The following is a 19,364-nucleotide window of genomic DNA, read 5'->3' on the forward strand; positions in this document are numbered from 1 at the left end:
TGTTTTTCAGCAGTCAGGACTGGGAAACTGGTCAGAGTTGAGGGAAAGATGGATGGTGCTAAATACAGGGATATTGTCACTGACAGCAGGAGAAGGTCTTTAGGACCCAGCATTTGTCAGAGCACCAACAACAGGAGAAGGGCTCTAGGACCCAGCGTTCCAGCAGCACATCACTTGGGCCTTTATAAGGAAGTGTATCAGTGTTTGAAGTTGCTGACTGATCTCAGCTTGTTTGTTCCTGTGATTCCTTGCTCCTGTGTTCCTTAGTTTCTGACCCGGCTTGTTCCCGACCTGTCTGCCTATCTCCAGTTCCTGACCCCGGCTCATCTAACGGGTACTCTCTGCCTGCTTCTCGTGTTTGACCCGGCTTCCACCTGACTTTGTCTGCTCTGCTTTAAACCTGGTTCTGATCTCGGCTTGTGTTGACTACTCTTTTATCTCAGTGACTTTACAGACCTTTCTCACCTCGCTGGTGCCACCTGCCTGCAGACTCTGTTCATCACAACAGCAGCATTCCTGAGCTTTCTGCAAGCAACTTTACAGTCGACCTGTGCTACTTTGTGCCTGACTCCTCCTGTCTCACCTTCAGGGAAGTCTGGAACTTAGCTGCAAAGGAAGCCCTCTCCCCATTGGCCTCTAGCACCTGGTACGTGATAGTATCAGTCAGCCATTATGTCTGAGGCCGAGAGAGGTGCTTCTGCACTGGAAGAGCTGTGTCAACAGATGACAGCCCTAACACAAGCCGTCAAAAACCTGCAAGATGGATACTTCTAGCTCGAGGGACGTCTCCATACCCTCACTCCTTCAATGGCTCCTGCCGAACCCGACCCAGCCACAAGCTCTGCCTCTGCAACGGCACCCTCCAGTTCAGCTACTGCTGCTGCACCTGCTGTGTTACGGCCTCAATCAACTGGTCCAAAGGGGAGGTCACCTTTTCCTCCAGCTACTGTCACCAACACTGTCGCATTCCCATACAAGTCGACCCCCCTGCGTGCCTAACCATTCAACAGATACCAGTCAGCTCGTTTCCTCAGCTTACCACGACTTCCTTGATGTCTTCGACAAGAAGAAAGCCGATACTCTGCCTCCGCACCGGCCCTACGACTGCCCCATCGAGTTGCTTCCTGGAGCAGAGATTCCGTTTGGGCGCATCTTCTCATTATCCGAGGAGGAGTTGGAAGCTCTTAGGCAATATATTGATGAGAACCTGGCCAAGGGTTTCATTCGTCCCTCCTCCTCACCCGCAGGAGCAGGCATTTTCTTTGTTGAGAAGAAGGACCACTCCCTCCGGCCGTGTATTGACTACAGGGAGCTCAACAAGATCACTGTCAAGAACAATTACTCTCTTCCCCTCCTTCCAGAGTTGTTCCAGAGGTTCTGAGCAGCCTGAGTATTCACTAAGCTGGTCTTGAGAAGGGCCTACAACCTGGTCCGCATTAGAGAGGGGGACGAATGGAAGACAGCTTTCCGAACGCGCTTCAGTCATTTTGAGTACCTCGTGATACCCTTTGGGCTATGTAACGCCCCTGCAACGTTCCAACGCTCGTGAACAATATCTTCAGAGAGTACCTTGACCTGTTTCTGATCGTTTACCTGGATGATATTTTGATCTTCTCAGCCTCACTTGAACTCCACCGGGACCATGTTAAAAAAGTACTAAAGACCCTGCAAAGTCATAACTTGTATGCTAAAGCAGAAAAGTGTGAATTTGAGAAGCAGTCCATCCAGTTCTTAGGGCTCATAATCTCCACTGAGGGGATTTCAATGGACCCCCAAAAGGTCTCAGCAATCTTTGAATGGCCTGCACCCTCTGATAGAAAGGAAGTCCAAAGATTTGTTGGTTTCGCCAACTTCTACCGGAGGTTTATCAAAGGCTTCTCGACCATTATCTCCCCAATAACTCAGCTTACTCGCCTTCATACCCGTTTCCTCTGGAACCAGGAAGCCCAGGCAGCCTTTGAACGTCTGAAGATCTTGTTTACCTCAACTCCAGTATTACAACACCCAGACCCAGCACTTCCTTTCGTTCTTGAAGTTGATGCTTCCAAAATAGCTACAGGAGCTATCCACTCCCAGCGTCTGGGCCCAAAGGCCTTGTTGCACCCAGTAGCCTTCTGCTCCAAAAAACTAAGCCAAGCCAAAAAGAATTATGATGTAGACAACAGAGAAGTCCTGGCAATTAAAGTAGCATTTGAAGAGTGGAGGTATCTGTTGGAGGGCTCTACTCACCCAGTCATGATCTTTACTGACCTAAGCGCCTAAGGCCCCGACAGGCCATATGGGCCTTTTTTTTTCAAGATTTAACTTCCATTTGACATATAGATCAGGATCTAAGAATGGGAAGGCAGACGCCCTATCCTGGATGTTCCCTGAATCTGCTGAACCTGCTTCCCCGAGCACCATTCTCTCTGCCCAGAACATATTGTTTATTCTGCCTAGCTTGAGATCGACTATTGAACAGGCCTCTGCATCTTGCCCTGAAACAGAGCATGCTTCTCTAAGGAGACAGGACTGATTACTCTGGCATCAAGATAAGGTCTTCATACCCCAGGAGGCAAGGTTTCCAGTTCTCAAAACATTCCATGACCACCAATTAGATGGCCAATTTGGAGCCCGTAAAACTAGTGAGCTCATCCAAGGGTCCTTCTGGTGGCCCAACCTTGGTCGAGACTGCAGAGCCTATTTTAGACCCTGCACGGTGTTCCTGCGCAGCAAAGGTGACAAGACTAAGCCCTGGGGATTATTGAGATCCTTAAATGTCCCTAATGTCCATGAGAGATGATCTCCATGGACTTTATCGTTGATCTTCCACTCTCTGAAGGATTCACTACCATCCTGGTGGTGGTTGTGGATCGCCTGTCAAAGATGGCCCATTTCTTGCCCATGGTAGGCACACCTTCAGGTACAGAGACAGCTCACATGTTCATCAGAGAGATCGTGAGACTCCATGGTCTTCCCAACAACATTGTCTCGGATCAAGGGATACAGTTTACCTCCAGATTCTGGAGAGCTCTTTGTAAAGCCCTGAGTGTGGAACTCTGCCTTTCTTCGGCTTACCACCCCCAGAGTAATGGGCAAACCAAGCGTACAAATCAAACCTTCTCAGCCTTTTCCCAAGACAATTGGGCTTCCCTGCTTCCACTGGCGGAGTTCGCCTATAAGAACTTGCTACACTTTGCTACCATCCAGTCCCCATTCTGGGCCAACTATGGATTCCACCTTTTTGCTATAGCAGAGACTATACCCGAATCAGCAGTGCCTGCTGTACAGGACAGACTTGCCTTCATACAACGGAATTACCAATCCCTACAAGAATGTATACAAAAGGCTCAGTCCAACTATAAGAGGTTCTTTGACAGGAAACGAAGAGGGAATCTCTCCCTTAAAGTCGGTGATGAAGTATATCTATCAACAGCCAACCTGAAGTTACTGTGCCCTTCAAAGAAGTTGGGGCAGAGATATATTGGCCCTTTTCCAGTTGAGCGTGAAATAAACCCAGTGGCCTTCAAATTATCTCTGCCCGATTCATACAAAATTCAACCAGTCTTTCATGCCTCTCTCCTCAAGCCGGCCATTCTGGATGCTTTTCCAGGTAGAGTGGAACCAACTACACCATTGGTAACTGTTGAAGGGGAAACAGAATATGAGGTGGAATCTGTTCTAGATTGCAGAAAACGAGGTACAGATCCAATACTTAATCAAGTGGAAAGGATATCCACCCGAAGAAAGCTCCTGGGAACCCAAAGCCAATGTACATGCCCCCAGATTTCTCCGAGAGTTTCCAAATACCCAGAGAAAATTGCCCAAATGGGCATCTGGAGGCTGCCCGTCAGGGGGGGCACTGTCAGGGCGCTGACAGTGGGAGAAGGTCTTTAGGACCCAGCATCTGTCAGGGCACCAACAACAGGAGAAGGGCTCTAGGACCCAGCGTCCCCAGCAGCACATCACATGGGCCTTTATAAGGAAGTGTATCAGTGCTTGAAGTTGCTGACTGATCTCAGCTTGTTACCTGCGTTCCTGTGATTCTTTGCTCCTTAGTTTCTGACCCGGCTTGTTCCCGACCTGTCTGCCTATCTCCAGTTCTTGACCCCGGCTCGTCTCACTCATACCCTCTGCCTGCTTCTCGTGTTTGACCCGTCTTCTACCTGACTTTGTCTGCTCTGCTTTAAACCTGGTTCTGATCTCAGCTTTTGTTGACTACTCTATTATCTCAGTAACTTTACAGACCTGTCTCAACTCACAGGTGCCATCTGCCTGCAGACTCTGTTCATCACAACAGCAGCATTCCTGAGCGTTCTGCAAGCAACTTCACAGGCAACCTGTGCTACTTTGTGCCCGACTCCTGCTGTCTCACCTTCAGGGGAGTCTGGAACTTAGCTGAGGAAGCCCTCTCTCCACTGGCCTCCAGCACCTGGTACGTGATAGATATTCTCTGAGCAAAACCTGTACCACTCTGTGTGTGATTTGAGGCTAGGGTGGATGTTCACTTTCCAGCAGGACAATGACCCCAAACACACTGCTAAAGCAACACTTGAGTGTTTAAGGGGAAACATGTAAATGTGTTGGAATGGCCTAGTCAAAACCCAGACCTCAATCTAATAGGCAATCTGTGGTCAGACTTAAAGATTGCTGTTCACAAGTGCAAACCATCCAACTTGAAAGGAGCTGGAGCAGTTTTGCAAGGAGGAATGGGCAAAAATCCCAGTGGTAAGATGTGGCAAGCTCACAGAGACTTATCCAAAGCGACTTGGAGCTGTGATAACCGCAAAAGGTGGCTCTACAAAGTATTGACTTTAGGGGGTGAATAGTTATGCACATTGACTTTTTCTGTTCTTTTGCCCTATTTGTTGTTTGCTTCACAATGAAAAAAAACATCTTCAAAGTTGTGGGCATGTTCTGCAAATTGTACAGTAAATAAAAATGCCGCGTTGGAAAAAATACACCAAAAAATGAAAAAGCAGCAGTAAACAGTGCGACAACACAAAGAATCAATATTAAATTATAAACTGTACTAGAAATTCAATAAATTACTTTAAATAAATATCCTGAAAAAAATTCAAATTAAAAAGTCCAAATTATTCTTCAAGCGAAAGCACTCCGGATCACCAAAACACTTCAATGTACACAGAATTGATTGACAGTCCAACTAAAGAACCCAAAAACCATAGTAGTAGGTTGTAGTAGTAGTAGTTGGAAGGAATAGTGCCCCATACAGTAATTGGTGTCAGTGGAAGGAATAGTGCTCTATCATTGGTGTCAGTAGAAGGAATAGTGCCCCATCACTGGTATCAGTGGAAGGAATAGTGCCCCATCACTGGTATCAGTGGAAGGAATAGTGCCTCAAGGGCCAGATAAACGCAAACAAAGGGCCACATCTGGCCCTAGGGCTGCAGTTTGGAGACGTCTGCTCTGGGCTCTCTGCTAAACCAATATATCATGTTTGGGGTTGTAAGTAATTTTCTAGCAAAAAATACAGATTTTAACTTGTAAGCAACAAATGTCAGCAATAGGCCCCGTTAAATGACATATTCTCCTAAACTTTCTGACATTGCTCGAGCAAACATGACTTTAGATAGCAAATATGTATGAAATCTATGGGATGACAACATTACAGAGAGCACAACAGTTAATAAAATAATAAACTTGTTTATTAATAAATAAGTTGAAGCCAAATCCTAAACGCACCGGACAGCACACGACTTTGGATCGATCACCATTTTCAGTCGCCGTAGCAATTGTTTTGGAGGGGGATCGAACGTCTCCACGTCCAGCTTTTGAAAATCGACATCGTCAATCAGCGTGGACAACACATCTGCGATCTTCTCCAGGTCAAACAGCGCATGGCGCGGCCCCGGGGTCATCCGGCCCTCAGCGGGGAGATCTACGCCATTTGTTTCCAGGACTTCCAACCTGCGCTGTGCGATCATCTTCAGGAAGGTGTAGAATTCTGTATAATCGATCCCTGTGCAAGATTTCATGATGACCTGGGGAAGGAATGCAAATTAAAATCAGTGCTATAGAAAAGAATCATAAATATTGCAATTTATCATTTTTTTTATATCAGTTTAATAATTTATTTACTCTAATTTATAATAATAATAATAATCATTTGTTCATGCGTTTACGATCCCTTCCCCCTTCCTCAATAGCTCAGCTGAACTCCATTAAAATGCACACGATCAAGCCGGCTCTCTGGGCAGCAAATTATAGATGGCGTTTGTCTTTTGCAAGTTTGCCGTTTTGGCAAAAGCTTCAACTGGCGAACTTCATTCTATCTCCCCCCACCAGATGCCTTTAGACGACGTCTCACTCCGATTCGAGCTTCTTATGCCAAGAGAAATCTCAGTTACGTCACATGGTGTCTCTGACCTGTCCCCACCACCGTCCTTCAGGCCCTCAGATATTTTCAAGTGAGAACGGGACTTGGTAGCAGGGCCGGGACAAGGGGTGGGCAGGAGGGGTGGCTGCCCTGGGCACTGTGGTGTCATCTGAGGTGGGGGGGGGGCACCACAAGCAGATGAATGGAGGGGATTTGTGTAGCGAGGGGGAATTTGGGGGGAGGGGGGCATGTAAAAATTGTTGTAGAAGGGGAAATTTGAGGAGGTGTGCTAGAAGTGGTGATTTGGGGGGGGGGGGGGGGATTTGTGTTGGGAGGAGGGATGGGGAAGAGGATTAGTACTAGGAGTGGGGATTTGTGCTGGAAAATGTGATATGCTGGAGGGGGAGAGGATTTGTGCTAGGAAAAGGCCATTTTTGTTTGGTAGGAGATTTGTGCTAGTAGGGATAATTGGGGGGGGGGGGGGGGTATTTGTGCTGGGAGATGGGGGTTGGAGTTGTGGGTGGGGATTTGTGAGCAAAAGGGGAAATTTGAGGGGTAAAGGATTTGTGCTAGAAGGGGAGGATTTTTTTTCCGGTGGGGGGGGTATTTTTCTTGGGGGCATACTGGGAGAGAGAGGATGTGAGCTGGGGGAATGGGGGGGGGGCACAGTGATTTGTGCTGGGAGGGGGTATTTCTGCAGGGGGTGTTGGAGTTGTGGGATTTGTCCTCAAAAGGGGAAATTTGAGGGGTAAAGGATTTGTGCTAGAAGGGGAGGGGGTATTTCAGCAGGGGGGTGGATTTGTACTGGTAGGGGCAGGAATTTATGCTTAGGGGGTAAGCATGCAGATTGGTGCTCAATTTTTTTTTGGAGGGGGGAGAAGTGCTCATACATCTTGGTGGGGGGGGGGGTCGCATTTTGGCATGTTCGCCCTGGGCTCTAGATGACCTTGTTCCGGCACTGCATGGGATTGAGCTTTTCAGACAAAACAGGTTGGGAGAATTCTCCAGTTCGCCTACAAAACTTCCAAGAATCGAATTTCAAGGTGGTGACACGCTGGTATCATACACCTGTTAAGATCCATAAGATGTTTCCCCATTGCATGGACCTAAGCCTCGTACACACGATCGGATTGTCCGCCGGGAATTGTGTGATGTCAGGCTGTTGGCCTAAAATCCGACCGTTTGTACGTTCCATCGGACAATTGTTGTCGGATTTTCCGCGGACAAAATGTTGGATGGCAGGCTTATAAATTTTCCATGGACAAATGTCTGTTGTCGGATTTTCCGAGCGTGTGTACACAAGTCCGTCGGACAAATGTCCAAAGTACAAACACGCATGCTCGGAAGCAAGGACGAGCCGGAAGCGGTCGGTCTTGTAAACTCGCGTTCGTAATGGAGAATTAACATTTGTGACGCGGAAAATTATGAAATCTAGAAATGCAGCGCACAATTCTCTTCTTCTTTATTGGGATAATAATGAAGCTGCTTTGCTGGTGATACTGATGGAGTTATTGCAAACAAATTTGAAAAGGCTTTTATTTTCTAGTGATATCAAGAATAATATTATTATGCTTGTTTTTTTTTTTTTTTTTTTGTTTTTTTTTGGGCAAGTTACCACAACACCATTATCCTGTAGTTTTTAAGATCAAAGATACAACTATGTTGGTGTCCCTTGTCAATTTTTCATTGTATTTTTTTTAAATGTTACTGCCGACTCCCAAACTGTCATTTAAAGTGAAACACATAGCCAAGTATTATTCTCCACAATTTTTTTTATTGTGCATTTAAAAAAACAAAACATATAAAATTAGACATGATATCTGCCAATAGAACTTAAGCAAAAAGTGCATTCTATGCATCCAAAAATACAGAAAATATAACAAATCAAATTATTATTATTCAACCAAAAAATAAAATAAAAGCCTCATGCATGTGTCCTGCTTCTTAATATAGGGGGTCACCAATGCCAAGAGTTGGTGAAAGCAGGGATCTGTCATCCGGAGATAATTCCGAAAATCATCCGGATTATTCTCCTGGAGCTCCTGCAGCAAAGGCATATGACATAATTGGTCAAAATTAATAAAGCAACCAATTTTTGGTCCAAGAAATCCTCCTCCTCCTGTTCCTGGACTGGACTCGGGTCAAAGCAATAACTCCAAGGCCAATAATAAATAACACGTTATCTCCTCCGATTCCGCAACATGTCTGGTTGACAAACAGCCCTCCAGAAACGAACTGAAAAGCGTGAAATAAAAAGCGCGAATCAACACTCTCCAAACTTTTACAAACATGAAATTAGCAGAAGGAGCCCAAAGGGTGGCACCTGACATTTGGACTTCCTCTTTATCGGCTCGTAATACGTCTAGTACGTCACTACGTTTGTGTTTGTTGGCCGACAATTGTGTACCGTTTGTATGCAAGACAAAATCCAGGCACATGCCCTTTGGACAAAAGTCTGACGTGTGTACGAGGCTTTATGCTGGAGGTGTGGAGAGGAGACAGGCTCACTTCTCCATGTCTTTTGGTTTCCGGCCGGCATCTACAGGCATACTGGACAGACGTCCATCGTATTACCCAAAAATTCACTGACTACGTTTTGCCAAGGGACCTCGCTCTTTTCCTTCTGCTTCCATCCATCTTTACCGTTTCTTTGAAAAGGCCTATAGACGGTCTATCCTACCATTACTGATCACCGCGGCAAAGAGTTGCATTTCCCTCTTTTGGAAACAGACGCAGGCACCGTCCATAGCTGTCTGGTTGAAAAGAGTCGCTGAAGTTGAGGAAATGGAGGATCTGGTGGCCACGGAAAAAGGTGTCCGTGATACATTCCTCAGAAAATGGTTCTACTGGCACAAATTTGTTTATTCTGAGGTGTACAGGGCCCTTCTGACCTGGAGACTGATCCGAGGGTTCCTCTCTGCTTTGGGCTAAGTGGGGTGGCCGAGTGTCTGGTTCCCCCTCCTCCTTCTCCTCCCCTACACTTTGTTCCCTTTCTTCTCCCATACCTTCTGGCCTTTTTTTTTTTTTTACCTCGTCTCTCCTTCCCTTGTCCCCTCTCTTGCTATTACTTGTCTTTCTCTGGATAATTCCTTTACTGTGTTTTTCTCTGTGCAAAATGCCACACGGGATTCAGGGACTCTTTAGTGCAGTGTTTCTCAAACTTTTTTGCCTTACGGCGCACCAAAAAGATCTAAAAAATTTCACCTGAAAAGATTGAAAAATTTTTGTGGTGAAGAACTTATTTATTTTTACATATATTTAATTTTAAATTTAATGTGAAGGATGTGCCTGCTTTTCGAGAGCAAATCAGATTGAAGTGAGGCTCCAAAGCCGACAAACGCATCAAAACAAATGGAACGGTCTCTATTATTATTATAATAGAATTAGAGCGATCGAGTTCTCCCGAGATCTCGCACAGGTCTCGCGTTACAAAAAGAACCAATGCATGACAGACTGACAGAGGTTGCATTTTTATATACAGTTGTGCTCAAAAGTTTTCATATCCTGGCAGAAATTGTGAAATTTTCCACTTCTTATTAAGTGATTGAACAGTACTGACTGGCATATTCAAGGCTTTGGATATCTTTTTATATCCTTTTCCATCTTTGTAAAGTTTCATTACCTTGTTACGCAGGTCTTTTGACTGTTCTTTTCTACCTCCTCATGGTTCAGTGTCTAGCCTGCTTAGTAAATCCATGTAAGAGCTAACAAACGCATTGTCTATTTATACACAGACACTAATTGTGATTTAAAAAGCCACAAATGTGGGAAATTAACCTTTAAAAGGGGTTGTAAACCCTCGTGTTTTTTCACCTTAATGCATCCTATGCATTAAGGTGAAAAAACACCTGGCAGTCACCGGCCCCCCAGCCCCCCCATTTTACTTATTCTTCATCTCATCATTGGCTCCCGCTGCTGTCAATCAAATCCAATGACAAGAGGGGGCGGGGCCAAGTCCAGCATTCGTGTCTGTGGATGCAAATGCTGGACTCGGGAGCGCGCCCGCAAGGTAACCCCCTCGGGAGAGCGCTTCTCCTAGGGGGTTATCTGATGCGGGGAGGAGCCACGAGAACCGCTGGGGGGGACCCCAAAAGAGGATGTTCGGGGCCACTCTGTGCAAAACGAGCTGCACAGTGGAGGTAAGTATGATATGTTTGTTATTTCAAAAAAATTAAAAACGATCCTTTACAATCACTTTGATTGCCACTTTAGCCCGTGTGTGCCACCTTCTGTGTCTGTACCAAGGCCAAACATTCCAGGGTATGTAAACTTTTTATCAGAGCCATTTGGGTGATTTCTGTTATCATTATGATTTGAAAAGGATCCAACAAACGATGTGGTAATAAATGGCTTCATGTGATCGCTATCCTTAAATAAAAGACAGTTTTTTGGCATGATTAGTTATATTTTCAATATTAATGTCAAAATTTCACAATTTCTGCCAGGGTATGCAAACTTTTGAACACAACCGTATGTTACTTTTTTTTACGTTTTTGTTCTTTTTACGTTTTTTTTTTTTGCGACATTAATTTACCATTAAATTTTTCGATATGTTCCAAGGTTTCAAAACGCTTTCCATTTTAAATATTTTTCAAAACTCCCTAGTGTGCCGTGGCACAGAATCACTGCTTTAGTGCCTGGTTACTCCCTCTGCCTTTTTGGACTTAGGCCCAGCCAGGTATGATTAGTTATCGGTTATGTGTTGTATGATCTGGTATTTCACTGGACATATGTGTTATGCTGTCTCTGTATTTCTCGTGTGCAATCTTTGAAAATAAAAGTATTGAAAAAAAATAAATAAATAAAATGCATATGATCTTTCAAATGTTCCTCAGCTTCATTTCGTGAAAAGTGACCTCTAGACTTGTGTCCAGAGCTTCCCGCTGCCCAGGTCTTTTGGAAATAAAAATGGCGTAAACGTGTATATAACAATATATTCTAACATACTGTGTTTCCCTCCAAAGAAGACCTACCCCGAAAATAAGACCTACCCCGAAAATAAGACCTACCCCGAAAAGAAGACCTACCCCGAAAAGAAGACCTACCCCGAAAAGAAGACCTTCCGTCAGGGCTGGGCTCAGCCCTTCCTTCTCTGAGCTGACCGCTCAGCTGTCGGCTAATTGCCAGCTCCCATCTCTCCACAGTTACTCAGCTGTTGATGATATCCTGCTCGTCAGTCCTGCCTACTTAAACCGTTCAGCCCAGACGATCTCTGCCTTCGCCTTGGTCAACTTAACAGAAACTATCTCCTGCGATCCTGTTCAAGACTTGCTTTGCTGACACCCCTTCTGGTTCCGGATCCTGCTTGCTGTTCCACTACATTGATCCCTGACTTCCGGCTTAGCTGACTTTCCATTCGGGTTACTGAACTTTGGCTATGTTTTGACTACGTTTGTTCTTTTTTACTTTTATTATTAAACAAGTGTGATTTAACTGTACTTCTGTCTTGGTCTGATTTCATGGTTTCTGACACCTACCCCGAAAATAAGACCTACCCCGAAAATAAGACCCATCTTGATTTTCTAGAATGGCTGCAATATAAGCCCTACCCCGAAAATAAGCCCTGGTTAAAGTCCTTGTAAAATCATGTAATCGACACAGTAAAAGGATTATATAAATGTCCAGTGTGTGGCTTTACGTAACATTATTACCCCACTTCAATTCTGCCGCCCTGTGGGCTACCGATACCTGACAGTGCTGATCCCAGCCATCCATTGTGTCCTTCCACTCCGCGATCTCCCGCTGCACCGCTGTCAACTCTTTCTGTAAAAAGCGCCACATAACCGCCACATTGCAGCCGTTTACCCAGTTGTGGTTGATTGAAATGGTATCTATCTGGAACAAAGAAAATGCTTTTAAACACCTCGCCTACTGAGCACTTATACCCCCCCCTTCCTGCCCAGGCCAGATTTCAGCTGTCAACGCTGTCACTCTTTGAATGACACAACAGTAATAAGTCTGGTGCCAGGGGACTGGGGCATGGATTTCACTTTTATTATTTATTTTATTATTATTTTTTTCACACAAATAGAGCTTCTATTGGTGGTGTTTAATCACCCCTGGGGTTTTTATTTTTTGCTACACAAAAAAAATAAAAAAAAATAACGAAAATTTTGATAAAAAAAAAAAAAAACAGTTTTCATAGTTTGTTATACAATTTTGCAAACAGGTAATTTTTCTCCTTCATTGATGTGCGCTGATGAGGCTGCACTGATGGGCACCAATAGGCACTGATGAGGAGGTACAGATGGGAACTGATAGGCACTGATGGGGCGGCACTGATGGAAACTGATAGGCTGCACTGATAGGCAATGATGAGGCAGCACTGATGGGAACTGATAGTCTGCACTGATGGGAACTGATAGGCACTGAGGGGAACTGATAGGCTGCACTGATGGGAACTGATAGGCACTGATGGGGCGGCACTGATGGGAACTGATAGGCTGCACTGATGGGAACTGATAGTCACTGATAGGCTGCACTGATGAGGCGGCACTGATGGACACCGATAGGTGGCACTGATGGGCACGGATAGGTGGCACTGATGAGGCGGCACTGATGGGAACTGATAGGCTGCACTGATAGGCACTGTAGAGGCGGCACTGGTGGACACCAATAGGTGGCACTGATGGGCATGGATAGGTGGCACTGATGGGCACGGATAGGTGGCACTGATGGGCACTAATTGGAAGCACTGGTGGGAACTGATAGGTGGCAGTCGCTCTCCGTGTGTGAGAGTGATGTCCCATTTACACAAGGCTTTTTTTTTTTTTTTTTTTTCCTTGCGCTGCCAGCGATTACCGATCTTCTGTTTACATCACATGATCAGCTGACATTGGCTGGCAGCTGATCACGTGGTAAGGGGTCAGGATCGGCCCCGGACTTCGGATTTGTGATCAGCCGAGTCTAATTGAACCTCTGATCATAGAGCACGCCCCACAGGGACGCCCTCCCGGAAATTTAGGCCCGCGCTGCAGCCGTCTTTCGGCTATAGCGCAGGCGTGAAGAGGTTAAAGTGGCCCTGTTGCTATCTTAAAAGTAGTCAATGGCAGCCATCCTGTAAATGAACTGGCTGAACACTTACCCGCTGGGCACTGTGGTTCCCCCTGCTGTTTCCTATGTCAATACAGAACACAGTAGTGACACCCGGGTTGGGAGAATGGAACTAGTGGGGTGGATTTATGTCCATATTTTGCTACCACTCGTTATTGACCCTTGGCTTGTTCCTCGACTGCGCTTCTGTTTGATCCTTACCTGCTTATCTGCTACTGGACCCTGGCCTGCTCACCTCCTTGTAGGGTAATCCTGAGGACTGCAACCTGGTACTAACTCGCTGCAAAACCCATCTCCACCATCAGGAGCTCTGGAGAACACCGGTTAGTACTTAGACTCCGCACCCCAGGTGAGCCCACATCATCCATTAGGGTGACTGGTCCAAATCATTTGGTGGAGGGGGGATTATGGTGTGGGGGGTTGTTTTCCAGGGGTTGGGCTTGGCCCCTTAGTTCCAGTCAAGGGAACTCTTAAGGCGTCAGCATACCAAGACATTTTAATGCTCCCAACTTTGTGGGAACAGTTTGGGGATGGCCCCTTCCTGTCCCAACATGACTGCGCATCAGTGCACAAAGCAATGTCTACGAAGACATGGATGAGCGAGTTTATGGTGGCGGAACTTGACTGGCCTGCACAGAGTCCTGACCTCAACCCCCATAGAACACCTTTGGGATAAATTAGAGCGGAGACTGCGAGCCAGGCCAGATCAATCGCAGAGATTATCACAATAGTACACAAAGAATTGGAGAAATGGAAGCCATCCATTGTGTACATTTGTCATGTGATCTATTGTGATTGGTCACAGCGATCACATGGTACCGGCAGCGGCCCGTTACACTGATCTGTCATCAGCTGTGACAGGTGGAAACAGCGGATGACAGATCGCGCCACAGTGGGGACCGAGCCAGGCCTTCTCGTCCAACTTTCAGCACCTGACCTCACAAATGCTCTTCTGGAAGAATGGTCAAACATTCCCATAGACACACTCCTAAACCTTGTTGACGGCCTTCCCAGAAGAGTTGAAGCTGTTATAGCTGTAAAGGGTGGGCCAACTCAATATTGAACCCTACAGACTAAGACTGGGATGCCATTAAAGTTCATGTGCGTGTAAAGGCAGGTGTCCCAATACTTTTGGTAATAGAGTGTATGTCATGCATAGCGCGGCGGGGTCTATGATCTCTATGTGATCTTCCTTCTCTATGAGTTCGACAACAAAAAAACAAAAGCACAGAGTGATGGTGAACAGCACACATGCCTCTTGCCTTACCACATTGTACACCTGATGATGCCACCCGCTGGGCACAAAGATGATCTCTCCGGCTTCCTGTGTGACCTCTATCGGCGGGCAGCACTTCTGATAATTCAGGTACAGTTTAGGGTCCTGAAGGGTAGGAGACGTCACATCGTATGGGAGATTTCCATGGCAATCCCTGAGATTTCCCTCTGATCCTGGGGGAAAGAGCAACCACTTCTTCCGCCCACAGATGTTTGCTGACCAGCTGTATGAACGGAAGACGTCGGCGTGGAACGGAGTCCTGGAATCAAAAGGAGTACATTGTAGCCAAGTATATTGTTTTCTATCAGTCAGGTCTGATGGGCAGACAGTAAGGGCCCCATTTACACCAGCAGATGTGCTATAACATGTGGAGGTCCCTCTGATCTGTCCTGTATTGTAAGTGTACTGTCTGCCCTCATGTTGTAAAGCACTTTGCAAACTGTTGGCGCCATATAAATCCTGTATAATAATAATAATATAATAATAATAATAATAATAATATGTGGCTGCTGGTGTGTGCTGTGCATGTGTGCTGCACTGTACACACCACAGTGTTTACTTTTTTTTTTTATAGTAATATAAAAGTATTAATAGTATTATAATTATTAATAATATTATTAGTATTATAATATTAATAATTAATTTGTTAATTATTTTTTATAGTAATATAAAAGTATTAATAGTATTATAATTAATATTATTAGTATTATAATATTAATAATTAATTAATATTAATTCCATTTTTTTTTTGCTTGATACATTGAGTACAGTAAAAGTTCCCAGTAAACTATTAACCACTTGAATACCGGCTATAGAATATAATCTGAGTGGCTCTATATTGTCATGCACCTCATCCCATTTAGCGAAATTATAAATGTAGAGGAGTGGGATTATAGCGGTGCTGCCAACAATTAGTTCATAACAAATTAGATAAAAATATAATTTCTTTATTAAATACAAAAATAAACAGGGGATGTAGAAATGAAAACAGTGTTAATTTAGTCGACTAAAAGGACTAAAACATTTTAGTCGACTAAATTAATACTATTTTAGTCGACTAAAATACGACTAAGAGTAAAACAATTGAGATGACTAAACTATGACTAAAACTAAAAGCCATTTTTGTCAAAAGACTATGACTAAAACTAAATTCCAATTACTGAAATGTACTGGAGATTTTAGTCGACTAAAATGTACTGGAGATTTAGCCGACTAAATACAACTAAAACTAAAACAATTGCAGAAGACTAAAATGGGACTAAAACTAAAATGCCATTTTAGTCCTAAGACTAAAATTAACACTGAATGATTAAAATCAATGATAGAGCATATGCAGAGTATATATATTGGGTTGCTGGTGACCCACAGAGAAAAAAGGAAAGGATGGTCACAGGTGGATGTTGAATCCCAACATGTTTCGCCAATGATGGCTTCCTCAGGGGATAGTATGAGACCACCACAATAATCCAGCTCTAGCATAAAAGGCAAAAGAAATATATAAGTAAAAATGCACGATAACACAGAAATAGACCTCTGCTAGTCCGAAACCAGGAGATGGAAACGTTTGTTGGTGGGTTGCCTCCCCAGGAACAAGGGAGACAAAGGTAGATGTCAAAAAATAAGCCCCAGCCTAGGAATGATACAGGGGAGACCATGTACAGGCGCAGGGGATAGATAAAGACCCAGCTGAACTTCAGCTGGGTCTTTATCTATCCTTTTGTATTTAACAAAGAAATTATATTTTTATCTAATTTGTTATGAACTAATTGTTGGCAGCACCGCTATAATCCCACTCCTCTACATTTATAACTTGAATACCGGCGTTTTCACCCCCCTCCTGCCCAGGCCAATTTTCAGCTTTCAATTCTTTCACACTTTGAATGAAAATTGCGCGGTCATGCAACTCTGTACTCATATGAACGTTTTATCATTTTTTTTCCTCAGAAATAGATCTTTCTTTTAGCGGTTATCAATCGCCACTGGGTTTTTCATTTTTTGGTAAATTAACCGCTTCAGCCCCGGAAGAATTTACCCCCTTCCTGACCAGAGCACTTTTTTGCGATATGGCACTGCGTCGCTTTAACTGACAATTGCGCGGTCGTGCGACATGGCTCCCAAACAAAATTGACGTCCTTTTTTTCCCATAAATAGAGCTTTCTTTTGGTGGTATTTGATCACCTCTGCGGTTTTTATTTTTTGTGCTATAAACAAATAAAGAGCGACAAATTTGAAAAAAAATGCAATATTTTTTACATTTTGCTATAATAAATATCCCCCAAAAATATATAAAAAAAAATTTTTTTCCTCAGTTTAGGCCGATATGTATTCTTCTACAAATTTTTGGTAAAAAAAAAAAAAAATCGCAATAAGCGTTTACTGATTGGTTTGCGCAAAAGTTATAGCGTTTACAAAATAGGGGATAGTTTTATGGCATTTTTATTAATTTTTTTTTTTTTTTTTTTACTAGTAATGGTGGCGATCAGCGATTTTTATTGTGACTGCGACATGATGGCGGACACGTCGGACATTTTTGACACATTTTTGGGACCACTGTCATTTATACAGCAATCAGTGCTATACAAATGCACTGATTCCTGTGTAAATGACACTGGCAGTGAAGGGGTTAACCACTAGGGGGCGGGGAGGGGTTAAGTATGTCCTGGGGAGTGTTTCTAACTGTGGGGGGGAGGGGCTGTGTGTGGCACTGTCACTGATCTCTGCTCCCGATCACAGGGAGAAGAGATCAGTGACAGTGTCACTAGGGAGAACGGGGAAATGCTTGTTTACATCAGCATCTCACCGTTCTTCCTCTCCGTGAGACGCTCGCAGGTATCGCCCTGGCGATCGAGTCCGTGGGACCCGCGACCCGACTCACGTAGCTTGCCGCGGGCGCGTGCGCGCCCGCAGGCCACCTCTTAAAGGGCAACGTACAGGTACGTGGTTCTGCCTTTACAAGGCCCTTCTGCCGCAGGATATCTGCATGAGGCGGTCGGCAAGCGGTTAACAAAAAAAAGAAAAAAAAAAAAAAGACTGAAAACATTGAAAAAAAAAATGCATTTTTCTTTGTTTCCATTATTACATTTTGTAAACAACTAATTGTTCTTCATAAATTTAGGCCAAAATGTATTCTGCATTTCTTTGATAAAAATAAACCCAAATCCAGTGTATATTATTTAGTCTGTAGGAAAGTTATAGTTAGGGCTGGGAAAAAAATCGATTTAAATCTTGAATCGAGTTGAGAGGTCAAATCGATTCAAAATTTAAGCAAATCGATTTTTTTAGATTTTTTTTTTTTTAGTTTTTAGGCGAGGCCGCGGCTTCTACCTAGTCCGCGGCTACGGCCGGACGCCGCGGACTAGGCCGAAGCCGCGGCCTCGCCTAAAAACTCATGCCTGCAGCGCCTCCGGACCGGCACGGACACCGCGCCGGGCCTGAAGAGTTTTTAGGCGAGGCCGCGGCTTCGGCCTAGTCCGCTAGGCCGGACGCCGCGGACTAGGCCGAAGACGCGGCCTCGCCTAAAAGCTCATGCCCGCAGCGCCTCGGGACCGGCGCGGTTTCCAAAAAAAAAAACTCGATTCGAATCGTGAATCGAGTTTTTTTTAAGAGAATCGAAGATTTTTTTTTTTTTTAAAGAAAATCTCCCAGCCCTAGTTATAGTGTCCACAAACTATGGGATGTATATCTGAAAATCGATCAATCCTGATGTACTGACGGACGATCTCATTTCTTGAGGCCCAAAAATGCCAGGACAGTACAAATATCCCCCAAATGACCCCTTTTTGGAAAGTAGACAGTCCAAGGTATTTAGTAAGAGGCCTGGCGAGTTTTTGGAAGTTGTAACTTTTTGTCATAATTCTTTGGAAATTGAAGAAATTAAAAAAAAAATTTTTTGTTCTATTTTTTTTTTTTTTTTACATATTGTCACCAGTGCAGTACAGCGTCATCATATAACTGGAGTGGCGGTGACCAGGGACACTGACTAGTTAACAAAAAAAAATATTTTGAATTACAGTTTTTCTAAATCTTTTTATATTTTTTTCTTTTTTATTAAATTGTTTTCCGATTTTATTTACATACTGTGACCAGAGCAATACACTGTTACCATAGTAACGCTCTACTACTCTGGGGGGGTGATCAGGATATATATATATATATATATATTTTTACACACTATGATTGCTTATAACAGTGAATATCACTGTTAAAAACAACTTTTTTTTTTTCTGAATGAAATCCATTCATTCATTATGTATTATTGTGATTACCTCTGTCATTGGCATCAGCTTATCACATGGTACAGATGGGGCTGTGATTGGTGCTGTCTGCACCATGTGATCACTGTGACCAATCACAGAGATTATCACAATAGTACACAATGAATGGCATACACTGAAGCCATCCATTGTGAACATTAGTCATGTGATCTATTGTGATTGGTCACAGCAATCACATGGTACTGGCAGCGGCCCGTTACACTGATCCGTCATCCGCTGTGACAGTTGGAAACAGCGGTTGACAGATTGCGCCACAGTGGGGAGCGAGCCAGGCCTTCTCGTCCAACATCAGTGCCTGACCTCACAAATGCTCTTCTGGAAGAATGGTCAAACATTCCCATAGACACACTCCTAAACCTTGTGGACGGCCTTCCCAGAAGAGTTGAAGCTGTTATAGCTGCAAAGGGCGGGGCCAACTCAATATTGAACCCTACGGCCCAAA

General features: G+C 44.3%; 1 protein-coding gene and 1 long non-coding RNA gene across 4 annotated transcripts in view; one reads left to right on the top strand and one right to left on the bottom strand.

Moving 5' to 3' along the window:
- JMJD4 (jumonji domain containing 4) overlaps positions 1–19,364 on the bottom strand; it is a 55,953-nt gene that overhangs the window by 12,637 nt on the left and 23,952 nt on the right. For 2 of the 3 annotated variants that reach the window (XM_073629442.1, XM_073629440.1), the window contains 3 exons: positions 14,640–14,907; positions 12,008–12,154; positions 5,631–5,984 (listed from right to left, as the gene is read on the bottom strand). In XM_073629442.1, coding sequence (XP_073485543.1) covers positions 5,676–5,984; positions 12,008–12,154; positions 14,640–14,907 — 724 coding nt within the window. In that variant the 3' untranslated portion in view covers positions 5,631–5,675. Of the gene's footprint in view, positions 1–5,630; positions 5,985–12,007; positions 12,155–14,639; positions 14,908–19,364 lie in introns of those variants that run through there. The other variant, XM_073629441.1, reaches the window with a different exon arrangement.
- LOC141144084 (uncharacterized) lies at positions 3,948–11,757 on the top strand. Its single transcript, XR_012244350.1, has 2 exons — positions 3,948–4,414; positions 11,284–11,757. It is a non-coding gene; the product is annotated as an uncharacterized lncRNA (long non-coding RNA).

The sequence above is a fragment of the Aquarana catesbeiana genome, linkage group LG05 (assembly GCF_042186555.1).
Source record: "Aquarana catesbeiana isolate 2022-GZ linkage group LG05, ASM4218655v1, whole genome shotgun sequence".
Classification (NCBI taxonomy): Eukaryota; Metazoa; Chordata; class Amphibia; order Anura; family Ranidae; genus Aquarana; species Aquarana catesbeiana.